The 27975-nt window shown below is 39.7% G+C and overlaps 1 protein-coding gene across 4 annotated transcripts in view; it reads right to left on the reverse strand.

Annotated features, from left to right (window-relative positions):
* LOC139444362 (TOG array regulator of axonemal microtubules protein 1-like) overlaps positions 1–23270 on the reverse strand; it is a 67628-nt gene extending 44358 nt beyond the window's left edge. For all 4 annotated transcript variants that reach the window (XM_071225315.1, XM_071225314.1, XM_071225316.1 and 1 more), the window contains exons 1-2: positions 21110–23270; positions 919–1060 (exon numbers count right to left, since the gene is read on the reverse strand). In XM_071225315.1, the coding sequence (XP_071081416.1) occupies positions 919–1060; positions 21110–23104 (2137 nt within the window). In that variant the 5' untranslated portion in view covers positions 23105–23270. The remainder of the gene's footprint in view (positions 1–918; positions 1061–21109) is intronic.
* Between the last annotated feature and the right edge of the window lie 4705 nt (positions 23271–27975).

Genomic DNA, 27975 nt, shown 5'->3' on the forward strand with positions numbered 1-27975 from the left:
GCATTATCATTTGCAGAAGCCTGAGGTCTTCCATTAACTGCCAGCCTAAGAAGGGCAGTTGAAAAGACCAAGGGCTTCTGCAAATGATAACACCCTGGAAAATAGCGTTACCGTTATTATAGCTAAAATGGATAGACTTTGTTATCAAATAAAAATAAACAACATCTGTTTTGAAACATTTAGTGCAATCAACACAAATTTCACTGACCCACTTTTACAAATATGGAAACGTCATAGAACAAACCAGATGACGTCACTATTGAATGTGACTTCACCTTTCCCCATCTCTATGAGGGCATTATCAAGTTACAGTGGCCCGCTCATTTCTGATAGACCCATGAAGATCCGGGGTAGAATACGTCTTTAGCAACCCATGCTTGCCGTAAAAGGTGACTATGCTTGTTGTAGGAGGCGACCCAACAGGATCGGTTGGTCAGGCTCGCTAACTTGGTTGATGCATGTCATTGATCCCAATTGCGTGGATCGATGCTCATGATATTTATCACTTGATTGTCTGGTCCAGACTCGATTATTTACAGATCGCCGTCATATAGCTGGAATGTTGCTCAGTGTGGCGTTAAACAACAAACCAACCAACAACCAATCATTTCTGTTAACATGTGGGCGGTTTAATGATAATTCTATCCATTTTAGCTATAAGATATTTTAAATCAGATCAACTGGTCCAAATCAACTACTGGTGATGACCCCAGTGAGGATGTTTCCATCCCTGCTGTATACAGGACGTACACTTCCTGTAAGACTACAACGAAAATCAAGATGAAGCGAATAATACCGCTAGCCAAAACACAGATTTACAAATATCTGTGCTACCTTTAAGGCAAGCCATTCTGTGCAATCCTGAAAACCTACAGCACATCACGCCTCATTGACAATCTTGTGAAACAACAGTCCTACCATGTTCTGGTGCTTCTTCTCCAGCATTGATTCCCATGACAGTGGACCTTCTCTTTGGCACTCTGCGAGGATCTTGACCAACTTCGTTGTCATTCATCCAGGTGTTCCGAGGCTTCGGAGGCGGGTCATCACTCATGAAAGCCTGCAACAGAGACATCATCATCATCACAAAAAGGCACTCGTGTCTCCGCAGGCAAGTTTCACGAGCAAGAGAGTTGTACTGACACCAACATGAACAGTATACTAGTCACGTGCCCACAGCTGAAGGTGGAATGCAAGCCGAAGAGCACACGTACGGTGCTCGCTTACCAAGTATAATAATCAGGGACAAAACCTTCAATGAAACAGCACCAGTGTTGAAATTAAGTTGGAAGGTCAAGGGGTCTCGGTCATAAAACTTACGTAAAAAAATAAACTCTTTGGGGGTCCTCAGATTCCAATAGAAGCAAACCCCAAGTACCCAGGACTACCTATCGATATCTAGCACCATGGTAATAGACTTGTCAGCATCAGAGAATCAATAAAATATTTCATATGTGTACCAGTCTTGATGACAAATAGTATTCAAGTGTACCACAGGGCACTGATAAAGATGTTTAGGGGTGCCATTTGGAATACAACAGCCTTTGAAACTCACACTGGCCCGCTAGTCTGGGAATACAAAACTGTGCTGAGGACGAGTAGATATCCAATGACGGAACTCTGTAACTTATTGAGGACTATAATTCTGAACCATTTCTCATCGACATGTTTCTTCCATTTTTCTACAAACTGAAACTGAATCAAACTGACAGAAATAAAAATAGCAACATTTCTGTCTTGTTAAAGCAGGTATGAGCTATTAACTCTGAGGACTTGTGAAATGAGGGTTATACTTGGCCTCAGGATAAAGTTTAAGGCAGTATTGCAACTAGCCCCAGCAGGTAGCCATATGCACAGAAGCTATGTCCGATTTTCTAAAAGTACTGATTTAACTTTGAGTTTTTACTCGGTAACCCACGCTGACAGATGCACAGAAGTTGCCTTAATTTTTAAACGTGCTGGTTGAACAAATACATTTTGCAGCATTTTTGTATTTTTATTTCTAAAGGCATCACATTTTTTACATGCCCCACAATATTGACTTACTCACTTTTGCCACTCACTTATTACCTTTCTTAGGCCCAAGCCATTGACATTTACACAGCCTTTTGTGATTTTAACTATGTTCTCAATACTAAACCTGAATTTCTAAACCTGTGATCTATCACTCAGCTTAAATTCGTTTTTACTCCTATTCATGTTCTGTATTATTTTCATCAGATCAAGTCTGAAACAATACCCAGCAGGCCAGTAAACCTGTCTTCTACCATAATAATACTTGGCCCACATTGTGAACGGTAACCTCAGTGTGGTAGATTTTATCTTCTACAGTGATCGCTCGCTATTGCGCTCTTCGATAAAGCGCTACTTCGGTTACTACGCGCGGTAACGCATGGCTCCCAAAATTTATGTACACTTTTATTACTGATAGTTTAACACAGACATAATTGTATTGTTGTTCGTTGTTCATTTGCACATAACGCTTCTCATTGCATAATCAACCGTTTATCGCTGAATGGAGTTCTAATAATCTGTTTGAAAACATCCGCGGCAAGTCCCGGAAATACGATTGTTCAACTAGTTAACTTTTCACACTATCGACCTTTGATCTTAGAAGCGCATGCATGCAATAAAAGAGAACCACAAGCGAAGTTTATATTCTTAATTAGTGGGCAATCCAATTTGAGGCGACACTGTCACACACATGTAGTTGCTGTCACAACACGGCGGTCATTCATTTCGTAATCGCGCTTTCGTAACATCGCCTGGTTTTTTCCGTAGTTATAACAAGCGATTTCATTGGATTAAAATTTGTTTCTAATGACGCTTTCTTGCCGAAATCTACTACAAGTTTCGTGATTGGTCAATTTTGAGCACGTGACCTCAGGCAGCCAATCAAATTATAGCTGTGATACCAAGCTCGTGTTTGATAAATTTCAGAAGTTGGCGAAAGATTTTTTGTTAAATCGTGTTAATCTGAACGTTTTAAGCAGGAAATCACGATATATATTAAAAATATGGAACTTCGCGAATGTATCGTGCTAGGTTATGAGCTGTGACAAAGATTTTTCATGCATATATTTTTGCATTAAACATTGTGTCCGAGCCGAGAATTCAAGGCGACGAAAGCCGAGATGTCATTTGACTTACATTACACGCGATCGCACGAAACGATGGAAATAATAACTTAGATGTAAGTTTGATTACTTTTAGATATATTTTTGTTGATTTTATTTATCACTTTGTATAATATATTTAAAGATTTGTTTAAAACGTCTTTATTTTGCTCTTTGATGTGGACCCGTTGTCGAAATGTGTGTCCGAGAATTTTATTTTCAATAACATCGCGGGAAATAGTGAATAATTTTTTAATTTATCGATTAAAAATGATAAATTGAAATGGAATACGTATTTCAGACATTGTGAAATGTGACAGATTTAATAAATGAATGATGTTACAGGTAGATCTAGGTCCATAAAAATATATACTATTTTGATGTGACGTGAGATAAACACATATTGATGATTTGAGATTTTCCAAGCGCGCGCCTCGGCCTCGGTTAAACGGCTCATCGTCTATAACGCCCACCAATTATTTGGACCCCATTGGTAGCGTTATAGCGAGCGATCACTGTACTATAAACACTACTTGTCCCACCCTGCAAACGACAAGCTCATTGTGACAGATGTATGTGTGTGTGAGTGTGGTAGATGTATGTGTGTGTGAGTGTGGTAGATGTATTTGTGTGTGAGTGTGGTAGATGTATGTGTGTGTGAGTGTGGTAGATGTATGTGTGTGAGTGAGCCAGATGTATGTGAATGAATGTGGTAGATGTATGTGTGTGAGTGAGCCAGATGTATGTGAGTGAGTGTGGTAGATGTATGTGTGTGAGTGTGGTAGATGTGTGTGTGTGAGTGTGGTAGATGTATGTCTGTGAGTGTGGTAGATGTATGTGTATGAGTGAGCCAGGTGTATGTGAGTAAGTGTGGTAGATGTATGTGTTTGAGTGTGGTAGATGTATGTGTGTGAGTGTGGTAGATGTATGTGTCTGTGAGTGTGGTAGATGTATGTGTTTGAGTGTGGTAGATGTATGTGTGTGAGTGTGGTAGATGTATTTGTGTGAGTGTGGTAGATGTATATGTGTGAGTGTGGTAGATGTATGTGTGTAACTGTATACAGATGGACAAATAACAAGTCTGACCTAGTAGGTTAAATCAATAAGTGAAACTGGGTTGAGAAATGTTATCTTGCAATGGTTGATCACGCCCCCGACTACACTCATGCACTGCAACATAGTCACTACTGTGGTGCAGGGGAGATAACTCAGTCCTTACTATATCTGATGTAATCACAGAGACTAAAAACATTCTATTGTCAGTGACTCGTAACAAGTTATATGACGTTTAAGCCAAAGAAATATTTTTGTGGGTTTTTTTTTTGTAAATCTTTTGAGATATCCACACAAACTTGTCAGTTGCAAAATGTTTAGACACATGTGTTCAGCACATCAGAGCTGTTTTTCAAGAGCCCAGAGCTAAACTATCTAGAGAACCCTGACTTATGACAGGGGAATGTACTTGATCCCTTCACTTGAAGTCTACTCTGAATTTTCTCTATACATACTGTGACCAATGAAATCTGGAGTAGAATAGGTCTTCAGCAACCCATGCTTGCCTTAAAAGTTGACTATACTTGTCGTAAGCGGCGACTAACAGGATCGGGTGGTCAGGCTCGCTGACTTGGTTAATACATGTCATCGATCCCACTTGCGTGGATCGATGCTCATGATATCAATCACTGGATTGTCTGGTCCAGACTCGACTATTTACAGACTGCCGTCATATAGCTGGAATATTGATGAGACCGGCATTAAACAAACCAAACAAACAAACTATACATGCTGTAGCACTGCTTGTGTTAATAAATGTCCTAACCTTTCTATTGTCTGTCAGTCATACACATGACACTCAAGTGTTTCATTATTAGCATCTAGCAGCATTGTTTGAAACTTGGCATATACTGATTTAGTCAAGGGGTGCTTGTCAAAAGATTGTCAGAAAATTTAAAGAACACAAACGCTCCTCTATATTTTGAATCAGATTCGTTATGAAAAACACCAAACGAAAGTGACATCATCATGATCATCATGATCATGGACACATGTTTAATCCTGCCAACCCTTATGATCACAAGTAACCTAAAAACACATTTAAGGCAGCTAAACAGTCTTGAAACATCTACACAATGTCACCGTCGGTCTATCATTTTTCACACATCACAGAACATAAATAGCTATCACAATAAAGATGTTTACTTAACACAAAGATAAACCAGAGCATGGTAACTCCTACCAATAAATACTTCATGTTTATGACAAAGGAAGATCGCAAGTATGTTTGGGGTGTCCCCCGTGTCACTACAGACAACATGGACAAGGCTGTTTGACGTCACTGCCTCCTTCATTATCAAGCACGGCTCATTGTGTCTGGCAACTCCCAACAATGCGGCCCGATATACCCTAGCCCTCCAACAATAAACACCTGCTAACCTTACAGCTAAATACCAGCTCATATTGAAGACTGGTAGGTTTGGAGAACGTGCGGTTTATTTTAGTCAACACTATTATTCCTACCTACAGAGGGTGACAGTAGCAACATTTGTATAGAGAATTCTAGAGCCATTTTTGAACTCACTCAATAACTTTAAGCTTTATGTACCATACTACACCAGTAACCCATGTTTTGCGTAATTTGTCATGCTTTCTTGGGCTTGTCATCAAATTGTGGGTACTCCGAGATTATCATGATTATGTGCACGTTATTTTCACAGCAATACAATTTACAGCAAAGATGAGAGATTTTATTTAGACTAGCTTATACATCGATGTTTCGACTTTGATACATTTTTGAGACGAGAGCCCTGATCCACAAGGCAAGCTTAGCGCTAAAACAGTTGAAACTCCTATGTGTTAACATATGTCGTAACAAGACCCAGGTTGCAACCTGGCTTTGCCTGGTGCAATTAGGTCTTCATGTCCAGATGCATAATAATCCAAAATAATCAAGTCTGGGCCAGACACTCCTGTGATCGACATCATGAGCATTGATCCACGCACTTGGGATCGATGACATGCTTCAAACAAGTCAGCGAGCCTGACCACCCGGTCCCGTTAGTCGCCTCTTACGAGAAGCATAGTTGCCTTTTACGGCAAACATGGGTTGCTGAAGGCCTATTCTATCCCGGACCATTACGGGTCCATCAACAAAGTACCAACATGTCAGATTACCCCTTTCAAAGTGCAAATATATCCTTTCTTAAATCTGGTTGACCAGACAATAGCTTTAAACAAAGGATATTTTTGTGCTGTTTTTGTGATACACGTCTTAAAAGTAAATAGGGGTTTATTCAAGTTATTGGCTATAATCTTTTAGTCTAAGGCTTCCCTGGACATTCACTTTAACCAGCGTTAGATCGGCAGTAGTCCTTGCCAAACTGCCCAATAGTTAGGTATCAAAGGACCAGTAGAAATTTGCCTTTTTTAAGGGCTTAGCTACATGTCATCATTATAAGGACTAGTAGACGAAAATGTTAGTTTCTACCACTGTAAACAATGCAGCAATGGCAACCACCGCCAAGTAAAGTTTGAAACCGTTAATCAATGCAAAAATAAGGATTAAGATAGCACTTTTACAACATGACAAAATCAATATCATCAAGACCATTTAGCAAGTAGATATCTGACTGATCCAGCCCTGTTTGGTGAGTGAGCAAGATGACTGCATGCACCGTCTTGTATTATAAAAACTATCCCTGTGTATCCTTTATTAAGGTTCCTGACAACCTCAGATAAACCTAGTAACCAGCTCATTCTTCAAACCTAGGTTTTGTTATGAGTCACTTCTAAACCTGCTTTGAGGTTTTACATTTCAAGTGTAATACTTTGGTTTTACAATTGCCATTTTATAAACTGGCCTCTTGATATGAACACAATATTCATTTTTGATTGGTTAAAAGTCACAATTTTTTACAGTTTTGTCACTCACTGTCTTTCCACTGAGCCACCAGGGAAGGTGATGTAAACTTGTTTAATTTTACATATCATGACTCCAGTTGGTCCATGCTGCACAGGTTTGTCTCTCGCACACTTTGATCAAATTCCTTTTATACCACGACCTGCTGTATTGTTTCACCATAATGTATCTCAATGTTTTCTTATAATTTTCTGGTATTTCTTGCACATAGATGGTTTCTAAGTTGTAAAAAACACGCCCTCGCTTTTGGTTGAAAATGAAAAGCTTTGAACTCGAGGAAAGCATTAACTCGGAGTTTCACATTTTCAAGCAAAACCAAGGAGGCTTGTTTTATCCTATACTTGAACACAAGGTAAGGGGGAAAACTGGTATGACCCGCCCTTGTTCCCACTCACGTACACCCACTCAACTCTTCCTGTTTAAGTGGGTAGCAGTGATGTCAACTTCTGCCCTGCAGAAATATACAACATACCAGTGTCACAGCTAACAATACCAGCCTCGAGAACATAGTGTCATAAACTGATCTAAATCAAGTGGCAACAAAGAATCATGACTTTTCACAAAGTTAACAATATTCTGGAGGATATTGCACCTTTTGCAAACAAAGAAAGTGTCTGTGATCTTGTCTGTGTATAGACTGTGCTGAAGGTTCTGTACGTGCTGTAGCCTATCGTTGAATTAACTTTACCACCTCGTAACATGTTCATTTTCTCCACATGATCCTACATACTGTCATTGCTGGAAGGTGAGCGAGTGTTGTGTCAAGCAACATCAGTAGTAGGGCTGTTACGATTCACTCGCATATTCGGTGAATCGAACCGTATCCCCTCATGAATTGAATGTTTTTTACCTGAACTTGTCTGTAATTTATCAAAGCAAGATATGCAAAATGGAATATATACATGCCATGCAGTCGTCTGTCTTGTAGGTCATCTACAACTCCAACCCGGTTAAACAAATGATTGTCCATTATTACACTCACCAATTATTTCGACCCCAAAGGTAGTGTTGTAGCAAGGGATCACTGTATTTTTCACGGAATATGGTAAATAATACATCAACTGTTGACTTGTTGTATTCGTGAATAAATATTCGTTTAGATACCCTATATTCGTGATACGTATCGTATTCGCCTCATCATGTATTCGTTGCAGCCCTAATCAGTAGTATGCAGCTATTTGTTGTTGACACAACTATTAACCATAATAAGCCTTAATAAACTCTAGATTCTATAATGACACGAAAGAGGGTAAATAAATGATCCAAACAATAACAGGAATTATGAATTAGTTATGAACAAATGATAATCTTCACAGGGGTCCGGAAACCGTCATATGCGCCGGACATGTCCGATTGGGAATCTCAAATGTCCGGTCTAAAATATTGCTTACCGGACATTTAAATTTTTCTGTCCGGACATTTTAAAAAGTATTGTCCGGACATTCTTAAATTTTGACCGGACATGATCAACAGTTAGGACTGAGCAATTTCTGTCTGCAGTTGTAACACAATGAAGATTATCTACACTGACAAGCTTTGTTTGTTTTGATTGCTGTAAATACATCGTACCTAGAATGATAGTCCAATCGGTCAATCACTGTAATAGGCAATAAACTTAGTTGACACTGATTAATCGAGGATTTATTACTGAGAACATCTTGTTAATTTGAGTAAAATGTATTTACAACTGTACATAAATACCTTGCATCATCGATATACCTCATTATCCTCACAATGCTACGATACGTAACCTCAGTCAAGAAGCGAAAGCGTGACGACAGCCAGTCGACCGATGAAGATCAGTCGAGCGGATCTGCCAAACCCTCAAAGTCTGAATGATCATTTTGTAAGTCGTGGCTAACGACTTTCACTTGGTTGACATACAACGAGGATTTGCAGATTTTATTGTTTTCAGTAGCTAGTCGTATATTGAATCTTGATTGACCGCCATTTTGCTTTCTGTGACGATCGATAACAATTCTTTTTATGGTCAATAATTAAGTACAGATGAAAAAGTATTCAAATAACTACTGCTATCAACGATAGTTTAGGATTTATGATTATATTATCTGTCTTGTTTTAAATAATCTTTAGTTTAAAAAAAAACTTTTCCCGTGAGGTCACGTGATAACCAAATATGGGATAATAGTCTCGATCCAAATGTTACAACGCGTACACTCTAGCAGACTCATGAATATTAATTAGACCGTTCAAAACGTTGACAGATCGTTATTATAACAGAAACAAACGAATGTTTTCCATATATATCTAAAATGATATTATTTGTTATTAATTGTCCGGTGAATTAAACAATTTAAATTGAAACAATTCATAATTCATCATATTATGAATACGTAACAACTTGTAATTTGTGTGTAAAAAGTCGTACTAAAACACGCTGTTTGAAGGGGGCGTGGCATAAATGTAAATGTCCGATTGGGATTTTAAATTTTCCGGAGCCCTGAATCTTCAGCATTGACCAAAACATGATTCCTAGCACAACGTATCAACCTGCAAGAAAATAATAAATACACTTACTTCTAAAAAAACATAATAACCCATAAATTATTCAAAACGTACAATGGGCCAGACCTGGGCCCCCTTGCACAAAGGGATCTTAGCGCTAAGATGATCATAACTACCATGCTTTAACATAGGCTTACAATAGTTGTAGCGCTAAGAATGCTTTGTGCAAGTGGGCCCAGAACTAGTAAAAACTCTCAGAGGCAGATGTGTGCGTGACCTTGCTTCACTTTCTACAGGCTAACTGAAGTGAGACAATAAAATTTGTTTGAGGCGAGAATCCCCATCAGACACAATTCTTAAACCATGGCACAATCAAGTACCGGTTTCATCGTTGATGCATTCGTAACCGTTGTGCAGGACAGGATAGCCCAAAGAGCAAAAGTGTCTTTCAAGTAAGTGGCAGTGGATAAAAACATTTTTAACGATTTAGTTCTTGAAAAGAAATGTTATCAGGATGCAATCAGGACCATATTCGGCGGTTTGGTACGTGAAGGGCTTTGGTCCTGTGCCACACTGAAACACATGGAGCACATACAATGTCTCCTCAGGCTTATGGCTGTTCGAAATATACCTCTGTCCATCAACCAGTGAATGGGTACCCAGAAGGATGAGATGGTAAATGCTACTATTAACCTTCTTGTACCTCACGGGCAGCATAGGTAGTATACTCCCCAGGAAGCTGAGAATGAAACATCTAGTAAACACTGATCCAATGACCAGGGAGACATTAAGCATTCACTGCATATGGAGTCATGAATTTCAAAAGCATGCTATTGTGTATAGACATTTCACGGAAATTGTTTTATCTGAACAAAGAATTCATCTCAACAAGTTCCTACACTCACAGAGATGATAGAAATGTTGCAATCAGGGCTAAATTACAACTTTAAAGAGACACACAATAGGAGTCCGGGTAAAGTGAGAACCCTGCACTGTACACCTGTCAGCTGAGTCTCTGCCCAGGTAAAACTGTACAACCCGTGACACAACGACACCTGTAAGAATTTGACCCAATTCATTACTTCAGATGGAAATCTAGGTGTACAGTGCCACAACTAATGATATCAAACACTATCCTGAGATAAGTTAGTAATTACAGTCTGTCTCTGGCTAGAAGGGATGATGTAACCCTCCAGACCGGCATTCACCTCATTCAAGTCTCGTTATTCTGATCAGTAAGCTCCTACAACCTCCAACAAAAGCCTGACTGATACCATCTTGCCTTTGATTGGTCAACCATAGCAGGCGCTCTTGTATGAACTACACTGTTATGTCCTGCTCATAATTTTGCAACCAGATGTTTTGTTTGGATTACAAAGTCCCTGCCCACTGCCCAGCTGGTGTACAGGGCCGTGACAGCTTTAGACTGAAGGTGTATGAGAGGTGGCAGTGTTAGGATGAAGGTGTATGAGAGGTGGCAGTGTTAGGATGAAGGTGTATGAGACATGGCAGTGTTAGGATGAAAGTGTATGAGTGGTGGCAGTGTTAGGATGAAAGTGTATGAGTGGTGGCAGTGTTAGGATGAAAGTGTATGAGTGGTGGCAGTGTTAGGATGAAGGTGTATGAGACGTGTCAGTGTTAGGATGAAGGTGTATGAGAGGTGACAGTGTTAGGATGAAGGTGTATGAGAGGTGACAGTGTTAGGATGAAGGTGTATGAGAGGTGACAGTGTAAGGATGAAGGTGTATGTGAGGTGACAGTGTTAGGATGAAGGTGTATGACACGTGGCAGTGTTAGGATGAAGGTGTATGGGAGGTGGCAGTGTTAGGATGAAGGTGTATGACACGTGGCAGTGTTAGGATGAAGGTGTATGACACGTGGCAGTGTTAGGATGAAGGTATACGAGGGGCGACAGTGTTAGGATGAAGGTGTATTTGGTATTTACGTAGTGTGTGTATGAAGTGGAAGAGTGGAAAACTTAAGAGGGTATCACTGTGAGAGAAACAAGCTCATTGTACTCTGAAAGATCAAGAGCAAACTCCAAATTTAAAGTAATTTCAACTATCAACAGAGGCTACTTATACCTTACAATCACCAATTTACTTGCCTTTCACACATATATGGCCTACCTAGTTAGCTATGCAGCAGTTCAATGATAATTACTGCTCATGTTATCATTTTCTATGCCCTCCTAAGTCACTCATTAATCAGACCAAACACACACAAACGAATAATGACTTGATCAATCTCATATGTAATCCACATCACCTCCATCCTCACACCAGCATTAAGATTAATGGTGAAAGTGAAACAAACATGACATTAGCGAGCAGCATGTCGGTGAGTGACCTGCTCACCTTCAGGTTGACAATGACGATGACGAGACCACCCTCAAGGCGGAAACAAAGCCTGTCTTATTCTTATTTTCAACAGAAGTTTACTTGGCGATGTTATATTTAGTTTTATTTGTGCCCCTGCAGGCTTGAGAAGAGATGATTGTTAGATATCCATGAGACACCTTTCACCCAGTGACTAAAACAACCTGCAAACCACTGTTAAACAAGTGTTATCAACTTGACTATGTTGACAAATAACATGAATAAGACTGATACTTGATCAATAATTTTTATGATGATCATACTAGCAGTAACATTAAAAGTAATTTCTGACAAAACAAACACGATAAACAAATTATGGGAAGATGAACACATTTCTTTTAAACCTTACAAAGCTAACCCGAACTCTCACACAACTGCAGCGTTAGAAATTGCACTAGTCCTATGGCCCTTGCCCAATAGTTAAGGTATCATAAGGACTAGTAGAAATTTGCCATTGGATGAGTGGGCTAAAAATGTTAGTTTCTACCGCTGAATTGTTGGTATTCTATCACATTCATACATACTTCTTATCCATGACCAAATATTGTTTAATGATAAGCTTAGTCTATAAAGGATTTGAAATGAGTTAAAGGAAAGGAATTTATTTTTACTTTTCTCTTGTACTTGATGTCTGTGTGACCAGTTTTTCAAGAAGTGATTGTCTGCATGTATTCGTTGTGAGAAGTAACCCGCCTAAATGTCAATAACCTAATCGAAGAATTATCAATCACTGTCAAAGCGCCTCCAAAGAAAAGCAGTTTTACATTTGTATAGCTGCCTCAGATCAGATCCCACCTTACTCGTGAAAGCCGCCAGGATTCAAGATTATATAGCCCATAGAAAGGTTCACCAAGCATTTGGGTTAAGACGTCCGGCTTTGCCATTAATAATGTATTTGCCAACCTATAACTATTGATTCCCTAGCTTTCATTGCCTTGGACTTTTACCAGTGTTCCATAACAAACTGTTAAATGAAGGACATTTGATTTGTGCAAGGTATTCTATTAATGTCTATCATACGGTTGGACAATATAAGTTTGTGTCTTAAAAAAGTATTTGATTCATTAAAAAGAAATGATCAACTAAATTATTCAGGGTTAACACATCTTTCGCCAGCAAACTGCATGTTACATTGTATATTTATAAACACAAAGAATACTGTTTCCTGCTGCAGTCAGCAATATCTCAGCCAGTTCACAGCATCTCAAACCAGGGGCTGAAAGCATGAGCACCAATCCAGGGCATGACACACAATGAGCCAAGTCCCACAATGAAACAATCTTCATCTAATTCAGCTCTCACAACAAGCATTGGGTATATATGTGGCATCAACACTAAGAAAAAAGTACTCCACCAATACCCCAAACTGTCCGACTTGGACCACGGAAACATGACAGAATGTCTGCAGAATCTGTACTGACTCAAAACAATTTACAGGACTGCTGTTTCTGCAGTGAGTTAGAAAAGACCCTTCCTTGGAAGTGAATATTATTAGTTGACTTTTTTCCTTCAATCCAAACCCAAGATATTACAAATTGATCCCGAAAAACCTCTTGATTTTATTGACACAGATAATGGATTTAGTTGACAAAGAGGTTGAGTCAACATGGGCTGAACAGGGAGTGACATACTGGGACTCTCTTGTGGCAGAGTGCAGCATGGAACACACTGCATCAACTTATTGATTGTAAACTATTGCATCCTTCACTGAAGCAATAGGTTGTCAAGTACATGTTCTGGAGGAGGCTTTGCATCAGTCAACACAGCGCTTAGGGAAAAGGCCACCAAGAGACTACAAGTATTGTATACAAATTCCATGAGAAGTCAATCATTTAACAGCTAGAACTCAAGACTGATCTGTTATATGTCTCTATCTTATTTGTCGAAACGGACACAGGGACAAGTTCATGAAGCGGCTCAGTGTAACGAGTAATTCAAAATGGTAAGCCGTGGCTAAGTGGGCCATGAACTACGTGAACTGTGAGCCATTATTTATGTATTTGTACCGAAACTATAAAGATATGATACTATAAAGGACTAAAAAACATTTATTCTTCAATTAAATAATGCATCTTTCGAATTTTGTTTGTTTGTTGTTTAACGCCACACTCAGCAATATTCCAGGTATATGACGGCGGTCTGTAAATAATCGAGTCTTGACCAAGACAATCCAGTGATTGACATCGAACACTGAGATACGATGACATGCATCAACCAAGTCTGACCATTTGATCCCGCTGCCACATAAGTCCACTCTTCAAGGCTTTGTTTTTTATGCAGATTAAGATTACCATGTGAATTTTCTCGTAAACTAAGCCAGAAATAAATATCAATCATCTGTACACACAAGTGATTCAGGTAAAAAGTACCCAAAGGCCAATGATACAATTTCAAAGAATTTTGATGAAACGGTCGGAAGAAATTGCATCTGAAATTATTATCTTATCAGGAATGATATATTAACTGATAATGTCAACCTTTCATTATGTCCTCACAATGTCAGTCATAATGTCAACCCTTCAGAGTGTTCTCACAATGTCAGTCATAATGTCAACCCTTCAGTATTTTCTCACAATGTCAGGAATGATGTCAACCCTTTAGTATTATCTCAGAATGTCAGTGTACGTGTCAACCCTTCAGTATGTTCTGACAATATCAGTCATAATGTCAACCCTTCAGTGTGTTCTCACAATGTCAGTGATCATGTCAACCCTTAAGTGTGTCCTCACAATGTCAGTCATAATGTCAACCTTTCATTATGTCCTCACAATGTCAGTCATAATGTCAACCCTTCAGAATGTCCTCACAATGTCAGTCATAATGTCAACCCTTCAGAGTGTCCTCACTATGTCAGTCATAATGTCAACCCTTCAGAATGTCCTCACAATCAGTGATCATGTCAACCCTTCAGTATTTTCTCACAAAGTCAGTGATCATGTCAACCCTTCAGTGTCCTCACAATGTCAGTCATAATGTCAACCCTTCAGTGTGTCCTCACAATGTCAGTGATCATGTCAACCCTTCAGTATTTTCTCACAATGTCAGTGATCATGTCAACCCTTCAGTATGTTCTCACAATATCAGTCATAATGTCAACCCTTCAGTGTGTCCTCACAATGTCAGTGATCATGTCAACCCTTCAGTGTCCTCACAATGTCAGTGATCATGTCAACCCTTCAGTGTGTCCTCACAATGTCAGTGATCATGTCAACCCTTCAGTGTGTCCTCAAAATGTCAGTCATAATGTCAACCCTTCAGTGTGTCCTCACAATGTCAGTGATCATGTCAACCCTTCAGTGTGTCCTCACAATGTCAGTCATAATGTCAACCCTTCAGTGTGTCCTCACAATGTCAGTCATAATGTCAACCCTTCAGAATGTCCTCACAATGTCAGTGATCATGTCAACCCTTCAGTGTCCTCACAATGTCAGTGATCATGTCAACCCTTCAGTGTCCTCACAATGTCAGTCATAATGTCAACCCTTCAGTGTGTCCTCACAATGTCAGTGATCATGTCAACCCTTCAGTGTGTCCTCACAATGTCAGTGATCATGTCAACCCTTCAGAATGTCCTCACAATGTCAGTGATAATGTCAACCCTTCAGTGTCCTCACAATGTCAGTCATAATGTCAACCCTTCAGTGTGTCCTCACAATGTCAGTCATAATGTCAACCCTTCAGTGTGTCCTCACAATGTCAGTGATCATGTCAATCCTTCAGAGTGTTCTCACTATGTCAGTGGTCATGTCAACCCTTCAGTGTGTCCTCACAATGTCAGTGATCATGTCAACCCTTCAGTGTGTCCTCACAATGCCAGTCATAATGTCAATCCTTCAGTGTGTCCTCACTATGTCAGTGATCATGTCAACCCTTCAGTGTGTCCTCACAATGTCAGTCATAATGCCAACCCTTCAGTGTCCTCACAATGTCAGTGATCATGTCAACCCTTCAGTGTGTCCTCACAATGTCAGTGATCATGTCAACCCTTCAGTGTGTCCTCACAATGTCAGTCATAATGCCAACCCTTCAGTGTCCTCACAATGTCAGTGATCATGTCAACCCTTCAGTGTGTCCTCACAATGTCAGTCATAATGTCAACCCTTCAGTGTGTCCTCACAATGTCAGTCATAATGTCAACCCTTCAGTGTGTCCTCACAATGTCAGTCATAATGTCCACCATTCAGTGTGTTCTCACAATGTCAGTCATAATGTCAACCCTTCAGTACGTCCTCACAATGTCAGTGATCATGTCAACCCTTCAGTGTGTCCTCACAATATCAGTCATAATGTCAACCCTTCAGTGTGTCCTCACAATGTCAGTTATAATGTCAACCCTTCAGTGTGTCCTCACAATGTCAGTGATCATGTCAACCCTTCAGTGTGTCCTCACAATGTCAGTGATCATGTCAACCCTTCAGAGTGTCCTCACAATGTCAGTCATAATGTCAACCCTTCAGTGTGTCCTCACAATGTCAGTGATCATGTCAACCCTTTAGTGTGTCCTCACAATGTCAGTCATAATGTCAACCCTTCAGTGTGTCCTCACAATGTCAGTGATCATGTCAACCCTTCATTATGTCCTCACAATGTCAACCCTTCAGTGTGTCCTCACAATGTCAGTGATCATGTCAACCCTTCATTATGTCCTCACAATGTCAACCATTCAGTGTGTCCTCACAATGTCAACCCTTCATTATGTCCTCACAATGTCAACCCTTCATTATGTCCTCACAATGTCAACCCTTCAGTGTGTCCTCACAATGTCAACCCTTCATTATGTCCTCACAATGTCAACCCTTCATTATGTCCTCACAATGTCAACCCTTCAGTGTGTCCTCACAATGTCAACCCTTCATTATGTCCTCACAATGTCAACCCTTCAGTATGTCATCACAATGTCCAAGGCTGTCCACTGTTATTGCTTTTCAGTTACAAAACTTCCCAGAAACTCTGTTCTGGGTTTAACTGTTGGTCAATTATCGATGGTAAAGAAATGCATAGGACAAGCAGACTTTTCTCGATTGCAGAAGGTTGTCCAATAGGGATATAATCGTATATATGACAACAAGATATTGATGTATTGATACAAATTTATGAATATTTATACTAAATCAATAATTCACTGCCACAGAAACATTTACATTTACTTGGATTACCATGACTAAGATGAAGGGGTAGAATCTTAAACATTTAATGGGCCATATTTAAATATTATCATTATCTCGCTCAATTTCAGTAACTGTAATCTATTCACAAACAGAATAATTAACTTTCATCAATACGTCAATATATTATGATATTATGGGATCAAGATATCAATTTTAATCAATGACAACCCTAGTTTGAAGTAATTGCCAATACAAATGCATCTATATAAGATCTATGGCCAACACATGTTACATGGACTAGTTCAGCATTAGTCGACTAGTCCTTATAATAACATATAGAAAAACCCTTAAAAAGGATAAATGTCTACTAGTCCTTATACCTTTACTACTGTGCAGTTTGACAAGGACTAAATTGGTTGGTTTGTTGTTTAACGTCTCACTCAGAAATATTACAGCTATATGACAGCGGTCTGTAAAGATTCGAGTCTGGACCAGACAATCCAGTGATTAATATCATGAGCATCGAGCCACACAATTGGGATCGACATGCATCAACCAAGTCAGCAAGCCTGACCACCCGATCCCATTAGTCGCCTCTTACGGACAAGGACAATAGGACTCCTGTTTCTGAGGCTGCTAGCATCTCCTGGGCCCACTTGCACAAAGCGATCTTAGCACTAAGACTATGGTAAGCCTATGTTAAAGTATGGGAGTTACGATCATCTTCGCGCTAAGATCGCTTTGTGCAAGTGGGCCCTGGTGTTTACCTGTTGGTAGCTTCACCAGCATGTTTCGAGTGTAACAAACTAACAACCACCTTAATCAAACACATACAGGAGATAATAAACTGTGATAAAAAATGTCATGTGAGATAATGAGGGGTGGGGAGAAAGACCGGGAGTTACCAGTAACAGTGCCATATTGAGGGTGGGTGTGAAAATATAAACATCACTCAAGACATCTTGGTGTTTGGGCATCATGAAAACTAATAACATCAGCAATCTATCATCTGTATGTCTGGACATATCTAACCTAAACAGAAAATATGAAATTTATCATTGAAAGTGATTATTTCCTCATAAATATTTTCAAGCGAACATTCCAAATATTTGGTAGAACAAGGCTGAAACTGTTGTAGAGGCAAAAGAACTTGAGGCTTAGCAGTGGAAACACAGTACATATCCAAATGTGTATTAACAGTTTTGTATTTTAAAAGTTCAATATGTTCAAAGCGGTAGACAGATCAGAACTACAGTACAAACAGTTCACTGAAACTTAATGTAGCCTTGTCTATGGTTAATGCAGGAAAACAATTCACAAAAGAGAACACAGACCCATGACTTTCTGCGGCAGGATTAGGCCATGCATCAACATAACCAAAGCAAAAACACAAATCTTTTAGTTTCTTTCTTTCTCAAAGCCCTATTCTCCACATGTCAAATCCCTTTCACCAAACCTGTCAAACTACACAAAGTATCACTCAACTTCAGACTAAACTAAAGGTCAAAGCGACCCAAGTTTTCCACAAACCAACCCCAAAATGATCTAATGGTGTGACTAAGCCCTTGGACTGACATCAAACACATGACAGGTAGCCAACACAATGATGGCTGCCTCTTCAAGGTCGCCTGCAAATCAGGGTAGCAAAATGATTAATAGGACTCGGTCTGTGTTAATTATAAGAAACTCTGACCGATATCACATACTGTATTCGACGTAATAAGCGCCCCACTCTAATAAGCATCCACCGTGATATTTGCTAATATATTGGCTAGTGAACAATCCCAATTAGCACCCCTTCTGATTAATCAATGTACACAAGACCTATTATTCCTGCATAATATGTGTGTTATATGCATCCTTAATTATGGGAAATTAAATTCTGGAAAAATATATCTGTGGTATATAAACATTTCAGGCTGTCAGCATAAACCACGAAATTTACGATCTTTCAACTCTGTTGTTTTTCACCAAAATAATATTCCAATAAGAGCCAACCTATTTCTAATTTTGAGAGCGCCCTGGGCGCTTATTATGTCGAATATGGTACTCATAGTAGCATACAGAAATATGCAAAAGCTTTGTGGGAGATTCATGGATGTAGTTAATGAATGAGCAATAATGATTGACTGAATAATGAACATAAACACTAAAACAGATTGTGAATGTTCAAACCCATGGTATTCATATTATTCCACATTATGTCCGCATCAATTATATCTACTAGTGGCAGCCCCAGGTGGGACTGGTTGATCTTGATGACCCATTTAATGAAGAGGATTGACCAGATAAAGGAATAATGAGGTTGTACAATGGTTCTTTCTCTCGTTCAAAACGAATCATGTCATGTGCAACACCATGAACTCAACTTGTCAGTACTCATTGATGACCAAGTCATAATCAACTAGTCAGGTGATATTCTTTGCTGGTGCTACTATACGTATAATATTTCTCTCTACAGTACAGTCTAGGTTATCTAGTCTGAAATAGCGCTGCTGAAATTAACTGGAGTGGGCATTGTGCTTTTGTAGTGTGGGACTTATCTGCAAGCCAAATTCTCTGGTTAAAGGACAGTTATCCCAGTTAGTAAATAGGGTTCACCTCTATACTTGTTTCAAAATATGATCAACAGCAGAAAATCAACTGAAAATGTTTTTTGGTTTAGGCTAATGCTCTTAATAGTAATACTTTGAGATGCAGAATGACTTTAACATGGACTTGCGACAATCGTAGGTGACTTTGCAGGGTTAGAAATTAACAGTTTTTGTCCACTAGTCCTTATAATGATAACATATAGCAAAACCCTTAAAATGGGCCAATTTTTTCTAGTCCTTATGATACCTTAACTATTGGGCAGTTTGGTAAGGACTACAGGACTAGTGCCAATTTCTAACGCTGTACTGTATATATTCTGTACCATGTTCATCATTCAGTCTTGTTTGACAACGGTGTAAGAATCTGTACCGAAACGTCTCTTTACAGTACTTAATAATGAAGTTGTCATCCATACATTGTGTCTACACTGTCATCCGTCAACTTTTAAGTAATGCCTATCAAACAATTAAAGACACTGCTATGGAAAATTACACACTACATTTCTATGTATAATGTTGATAAACAGATTTACAGGTGGTGTTGAGTATTTGATTCAACACAGCCAGTGAACCAGTGAGAGTTTCTTGGGACCGTCTCTCTAGTGAGTGAGTAAGTGAATGTGTACTGTCACACTATACCAGCTGTATGATCACAGACGCACGTATCTAGTCTGGGGCAGATGAACCATTGACTGCAAGGAGTAACAATGGCACATGCCACCGGGACACCATCATCCCCAATCTGCCAAATCGTGATGCCCAACCACCATTTCTTCATCGTTCCAGGTATTTTCCCAAGCTTACTCCAGAATTTGCAATTCTGATGAAAGACTGGTAGTGCTTAACTCATGTGTCCACTCAGTTTAAGTGTCTGGGACTAAGAAATTCAACGAACGAAAGCTCCAACCAAGTTAGTACTAAATGATATTTATAGCATCAAAAAGACAAAACACTCAACAATCTGAAAACACATGTTATACTCCTGATTGATTACCATAGAAAGCCACTGCTGCCCCATTCCGTTATTGCCAGGAACAAATACCATAATTAGAGGTGCGCGATATTACTGGTATACCACGAAATGAAATACCAATGAATACACACCACAATACGTTCGGAAAATACCGGTATATTTTGTTTTTTCAAAATCAGGCATATCATCTTGGTGCAAGATTTTACACTAGTGACAACTCAAACAGAAATTAAGAAATAAGCCAGTTTTTCCTGTGGCAAAAAATATTGTATATAATGCTTCATGACCATAGCAACATCCCACATAATACGAAGTTGTCAAAAACATGAGGGGAAAGTGGGTTTTTTTCAGGTTCATAACAAATTACAGATGAAAGAATGCATGCAACATATTGTGGCAAGTATCGCAATACAGGAAACATTACTGCAATAAATATTCCAGGCCAATACCCACCACTAACCATAATACTAAAATACAAATTGCTCTGCATAACCAGTTGTGGCAAACATACAATGCTCTTTCAGGTAACTATCAAGAATTATTCTACGGTCAACTTACCTGTGTTGGTGCAGATCCAGGGGGTCCCTCGTACATCCTTGCCCTCTCATCCTTTTCTTCCTCCCAAGGGAACTTGTTCCTGCCCCTCCCTGCACTCATAAACCTTCTGGGGGCTGAGGTGGGCGTGTCTGGAACCGCTGGGGTAGAGCGTGCCGACCCTGTTACAGACTCCAACTCCATGTGTGGGTCTGATCTGGATGATCTTGCAGAGCCAGTGCCACTCACAGACAAGATCCATTCCATGTCTGCACCTTGGGCCATGTTAGGAGGGGTTCGATGGGTTGCTGATGATGGAATCGGAGTAGCATACTCCACAAGTCCATCAGAATTGAGCCGCGGAAGCTGTCTCCGGGCCAGACGAGCTTGTACTGCCGCCATGAGACCTTCACCTTCAGTGGTGAGTTCCACTTGATCCACAGCATGGACAAGAGGCTGTAATCTACCTGATCCCATTGCCTGGGCCAAGACTGAAAAACACTCCAGGGCTGCCTGGCGCACTTGTCTCTTCCCATCAGTTAATGTTGGACCCACAACTTGACATATGGATGGAAGGTCAAAATCATAACTGGGAAAAGTCAAAAGAGCAGCAATAATCACATTGATCGTCTCTTGTCGAACACGCGAGTTTCTATGCTTCAAGTTCTCTGCGATCATTTGTAATACTGGCTTTGGGGCATAACTCTGCATCATTTTGATAGCAACTTTCATCACAGCCTGTCGGGCAACTGCTTTGTTATCACACATCCTCTTGGCTAGAGCCGAGATCAGTGGTTTTAAAAAATGCTTTACATTTTTTCTAAGCTTCTCTACAAGAAGGAAAAGAATTTCCAGTGTAACACTTGTAATTTTAAAGTTAGAATCATCAAGCAGCTGGCTGAGAAAGTTAATAAACGGTGCCATTTCTGGCATGAGAACTTCAGCAAGTTCATAATCTTCAAGACCATTTACTATAGACTTAAGTTCCTCAACTGCCTGTGCACGAGTGCGAAAATTTTCCTGATCATTAATGTGGTTCATCACATGACTAGGAATAATACCAAAATGAAGACTGTCCATATACTGAGCATGTCGTTCCTGCTGAATAGACCCATTTAGGTTACCGAAAGGCATATTTCCTCGGTATGGAATCTCATAGTTTAATTCTGGTTCTGGATATGCTTGCACTGATCTGCGATTGCTGTGCACAGGATTAGGGCCTTGTCTGGGGGTCGGGGTTGGAGTTTCACTGAATCCATTTGCCTGCTTTCCTGACAACTTCAAGTAGTAGTTACGCAATGGGGAAGATAACTTCTGCAGGTAGTTGCTGAATTCTCTTTCTCCAACTAATGCCTCAATCTTGCCAAGGGTGAACAAAGATGAATCTTGTAGGTTATCCTCCACAGATGAATCCAGCAACTTTTTAGCCAAAGACTGGATAACATGAAAAAAGTTCTCATGCGCAAACTCTTTTGTTAAAATCACAGGCAAGGCACTTACTGTTTCCTTTCTTACTTTACTGTCGTCACTTTCCAGGCCGATGCGGACGATTCCTCGCAGAAGGGCAGGAACATCATGTGTGTATTTCATGTACACATGTAGAGTTTGAATGACAGCCCTTTTGACCGTCACCTTGGTGTCCCCAATATTGGGAATCAGCTTGTGTATGACTGGAGCCATAAAATGGTCCAGATCCTCTTTTGCATGGGGAATGACTTCGTTCAACAGCTGAATGCATTTTAGGCGAATTTCCCAACTTGTATCTGACAGCGCTTGTGCTAATCCCTTGTAGATTGACAAGGGCTCGGTGTACGGTAATCGTCCACCATTGCGTTTGACAGTGATAATCAACTGTTCAAGAATTTCCACTCGGTTCTTAGAACTATCATCATTCAACCGATCAAGTATCTCATTTTCTTCCATATTCCAATGTCCATGAGATATTGGCCCTAGTCGAGGGACATCGCTAAAGTCATTCGTGTGGACCGGGAACTTGGCAACTTGCACCTTGCTAGCCATCGACTATGTCCAGAGAGAATAAACACATAAAAATAAAGACATGCACAACACAAGAAAAGCCTACACTTCAGCATTCTCCTGCATGATGCCAACAAGATGTGTCAGTGGGCAGAAAACATCGCCGTAAGAGTTGACATTCCATTCTCATCATTGAAGTATAAACCAATATGGCTGTCCTCTTCACAACAACAAACTGTGGTCATCACGTGACCGGTTGATGGGCCCGTATGTACATGATTCCTTACGACTCATATCAACCGAATATATTTTCATAGACTTTCTCACACGCAATACGTTATTATGACGCCAATGAAAATATGTTACACATACCATGTAACATGTGGTCATTTAAGTTAAACGACTTGTTGAAATATTTACTTAAATATATTTTTGCGTAAATCTATTATTCAACCCTGTCAACACTGACATATATAATACCAGTTGTAAAGGAAATGCAATGTAAGAATTCCAGCGGCCTGTGCACGCGAGCACACGACTCAGCTCGAAATATTTTTATTCAATTAAACCTATTTATATCTTGCCTTTCGTATTGCATGACATTTCAATATTATTCAAATAAAAGTGATGTTCAACGTACGAAGGGCTGTATTTGCCATTCTCAGTATCCCAATATTGAACATATCTAGGCCAAAATATGCCGTCATCGCAACGATTGAAACTATGTATGATAATATTGATCTATTTATTATTCAGTTTCTTTTCAAATCGTCATATGCTGCCATTATTCATTGAATAAGCATTTCATAACCTCTAGTTTGGGTATATTGCATAACTTTTGTTTCGATAATATAACAGATTATTTCTCTGCATGAAAGTACATTCTGAAAAATATAGTTTATTAACTTAACTGTAGATTTTTATAATTTAAATTTAGCAGAGTGGATAGAATATAAAAAAGAAAACAAGCAACTTATTTTACATAAAACGAGAAAATGGGACGGATATATATATATATATTTATACCAATTAATAAAAAAATCGATATGTTGGGGTGTTGTGACTAACATGGATTCTATGTTATCGTGCAGGTGATGGAACAAGACAAACTGGCATTGACAAGTTTTCATTGGTATCGCCTGAGTTTGGATATATAGATATATTTTATATTATAAACTACGATTGGGGGTTGTTTATCGTGCAAAATTGTACAATAAACAAGTCGTTTATTTCCCATGTGAGATAATCAAACTGTTTTATGCTTAAAATATGTAAAGTACAGAACGTGGTAAGGATATTTCGTGATATCTCTGTTTTAGATATGTTGCATTGGCCAGACTGTGTTTGAGTGTTATGAGTGTTTAAGAAATTTAAGTACTGCAATATGATTGCTTACATTTTAATTTCCCCCAGCTATGCGCCTCTCCGACTAAACTACTTAAATGTAGTGTTGCCTCGTTTTGCAAGTTAATATATATATACATATGAACAGCTGATGAATAAGTATTAAATATTTAGGTGAAGTGAGGTGAAATGACGTCGCGTCAAAGATTATTGCACTTATATAGCGACGTGCATGTACGTTTGTGTGTGGCTGCTTGTACTAGTCCGGACTGATGCCGAATTATAGCTCACTGAGATACCATGCCGCAGTTTAACATGAATACCCCACTCAGACACAGCATACTGACTCCGAGCAGTTCTTGTTTTAGCCCCTTAATGCCGAGCGCCAGACAGGGTAACAACAAGTACCATCTTTTAACGTCTTTTGGTATGACGCGGCCGGGGATCGAACCCCGGACCTTCCGCTCTCCAGGCAGACGCTCTAACACAAGACCACGGAGGCGGTGTATTAAATATTTTAAAAAAACAGAGTTTAGTATATATGCTCACCGACAAAAGATAAGCGAATACATATATATGTTGATTTATATACGAAGAATTACTCATATTCAATACATATTAGATGCTGGTTTGATGAGTGAATCGACTCTCACGTAACGCATCACATGTGACGTCATAGTCCCATGACTCGAGATGCACGGGGTGTTCTCACCGTGCCGACAGCTATTCTTTAGCGTATTTTAGCTAATCTACCCTTTAACAATAGAAGGATTAACATGGGGATTATCGTGTCGGCAAGTTCTGATCCAATCGAAATGGAGCACTGAACACAATTTATGAATTTCGTAAATTTATTGATTTCAGACATACAATAATTTACAACCCAACATCACGGGAAACGGAATCTCCGTTTGATGTTACAGATGGCGGCACTGCTTCTTTTTAGGTCGTTCTCTACCACCCGATTCCAAACGGCTTATCGTAACTCCCGTCATCGTTTGTTCAGATTGAATCAAAGTGCTAACTCGGTAAATGCTGGTTGTCATTTTGTTGATTCTGGAGTGCCATTCCTCCACGTGGTTATAGTGTCGAAATGTTTCCAAGTACTCGATCCTCTCCCTCGACCCACTGTTGAGTCATTTGCCATCATGAAATGAAGCAATGATGCACTTCTTTACTTACTTACTTTGGAGATTTAATGTGCGCTTTCCGACTGATGCGGATTTCGCACACGGGCCCGGTCAGGCCATTTAATGTGTTTCCGAAAGGGGCGAAAGTGGTGTGTGCAACCCAAGAGGGGGCTTTAGGGGTTGCTTATATAGAATTTGGGATTTTTTCTTGATGTTCTTACTAATTTATACATGTTTGATTAAAAATATTCACTCAAATAAATACATTTTTCACAATTACATATGACACTTTAATTCATATCACGAAAGTTCATCCTTGACATTTGTGAACAAATTTCGTGAACACTTTTCACCATAGCTAATTAGTACCTGGCTGCTGCCAGCAGTGCAGGAAGGCATGGCGGCTAATCCAGATTAACTTGATTAATCTTAATTAATCCGAATTATCTGCCGGCACAGTGGGAACAAACCAGATGCACCATTTGTCTCGTGCAGGATTGGCCTGTAAAGTTGGATAATCACGTGAAGCACATCGTGATAAGAATAAAGACAATGTGGTAACACTTGACTGATTGTTAGTTTTGTCATTAATTAGTACACAGTGGAAATATATCTTCTTAACTTACATACTTCTATATATGTTTCTATGGTTTGCGTTTCTTTTGGGGTGAATGTATATCAACCGGACTGACACTCGACCAACACTGAACCGGCACCGCAGACTTCAATACGAACAGCGTCGAACATTTTGCTCACAAAGCAATTTACAAGCATTGAATGACCTATCTATACTTTGGGTATTTTGAAGTTAATTACATCAAATTACCCCTTGGCAGGCATTGTTTGTGTAATACAATCATTCTGTGGCGGGTGTCATCCATGAATGAACCGGGTGCGATCGAGCGTTGTATTGGCCATTGTGCATTTGTGTATGTCGTTAGGCTTTTACTGTTAATTGGGTCGTCACGACTCGATCACATGCAGCTCTCTGTAGTCGGCGGAGTACAAGTTATCAGTACAATTAACACAATGATTTCTATAAACATCGTTAAGAAACGTTGAGGTTACTCAACGTAACAAGCGTTTAACTGTTTGGATATCCACTCTTGGTGTATCGCATCAGCGTCGCTTCGACGTCGAGGCTCACACCGTCATCAAGCTAAAGATGAACACACATGCAGTGAGCAGGCACGAAACACTCTTCGCATTTTTTAAATATTATGAAGAATCATTCATTTATTATTTAATGAGGAACAGCTTCAAGTGAAAAGCACCATGCCTTATTATTTGACAACTATATTTTACAATTGCCAGGATTTGTTCTTCATCAAAAATATAACTTCTAACATTTTTCTGATACATTTCTTGTTGACACTTGATATCAGCAAATGCATACCCATGATGTATCAGGCATTGTATGTGTTGTGAGTAGGGCAGTAATGTATCTACTAGGCTATTGGATGTGTTGTGAGCAGGGCTGTGATGTGCCTAGTAGGCTATTGGATGTGTTGTGAGCAGGACAGTAATGCATCTACTGGCTATTGGGTGTGTTCTGAGCAGGACAGTAATCTTTCTAGCATAAGCTATTGGATGTGTTGTGAGTAGGGCAGTAATGTTTCTAGCGGCTATTGGGTGTGTTGTGAGTTGGGCAGTAATGTATCTAGTTGTCTGTTGAATGTGTTGTGAGCAGGCAGTAATGCATCTAGCGGCTATTGGATGTGTTGTGAGCAGGACAGTAATCTTTCTAGCATAAGCTATTGGATGTGTTGTGAGTAGGGCAGTAATGCATCTAGCGGCTATTGGATGTGTTGTGAGCAGGCAGTAATGCATCTAGCGGCTATTGGATGTGTTGTGAGCAGGACAGTAATCTTTCTAGCATAAGCTATTGGATGTGTTGTGAGTTGGGCAGTAATGTATCTAGTTGTCTGTTGAATGTGTTGTGAGCAGGCAGTAATGCATCTAGCGGCTATTGGATGTGTTGTGAGCAGGACAGTAATCTTTCTAGCATAAGCTATTGGATGTGTTGTGAGTTGGGCAGTAATGTATCTAGTTGTCTGTTGAATGTGTTGTGAGCAGGCAGTAATGCATCTAGCGGCTATTGGATGTGTTGTGAGCAGGACAGTAATCTTTCTAGCATAAGCTATTGGATGTGTTGTGAGTTGGGCAGTAATGCATCTAGCGGCTATTGGATGTGTTGTGAGCAGGCAGTAATGCATCTAGCGGCTATTGGATGTGTTGTGAGCAGGACAGTAATCTTTCTAGCATAAGCTATTGGATGTGTTGTGAGTTGGGCAGTAATGTTTCTAGCGGCTATTGGGTGTGTTGTGAGTTGGGCAGTAATGTATCTAGTTGTCTGTTGAATGTGTTGTGAGTAGGCAGTAATGCATCTAGCGGCTATTGGATGTGTTGTGAGCAGGACAGTAATCTTTCTAGCATAAG

The sequence above is a fragment of the Haliotis cracherodii genome, unplaced genomic scaffold (assembly GCF_022045235.1).
Source record: "Haliotis cracherodii isolate W230 unplaced genomic scaffold, xgHalCrac1.p SCAF_5, whole genome shotgun sequence".
In the NCBI taxonomy this organism is placed as follows: domain Eukaryota; kingdom Metazoa; phylum Mollusca; class Gastropoda; order Lepetellida; family Haliotidae; genus Haliotis; species Haliotis cracherodii.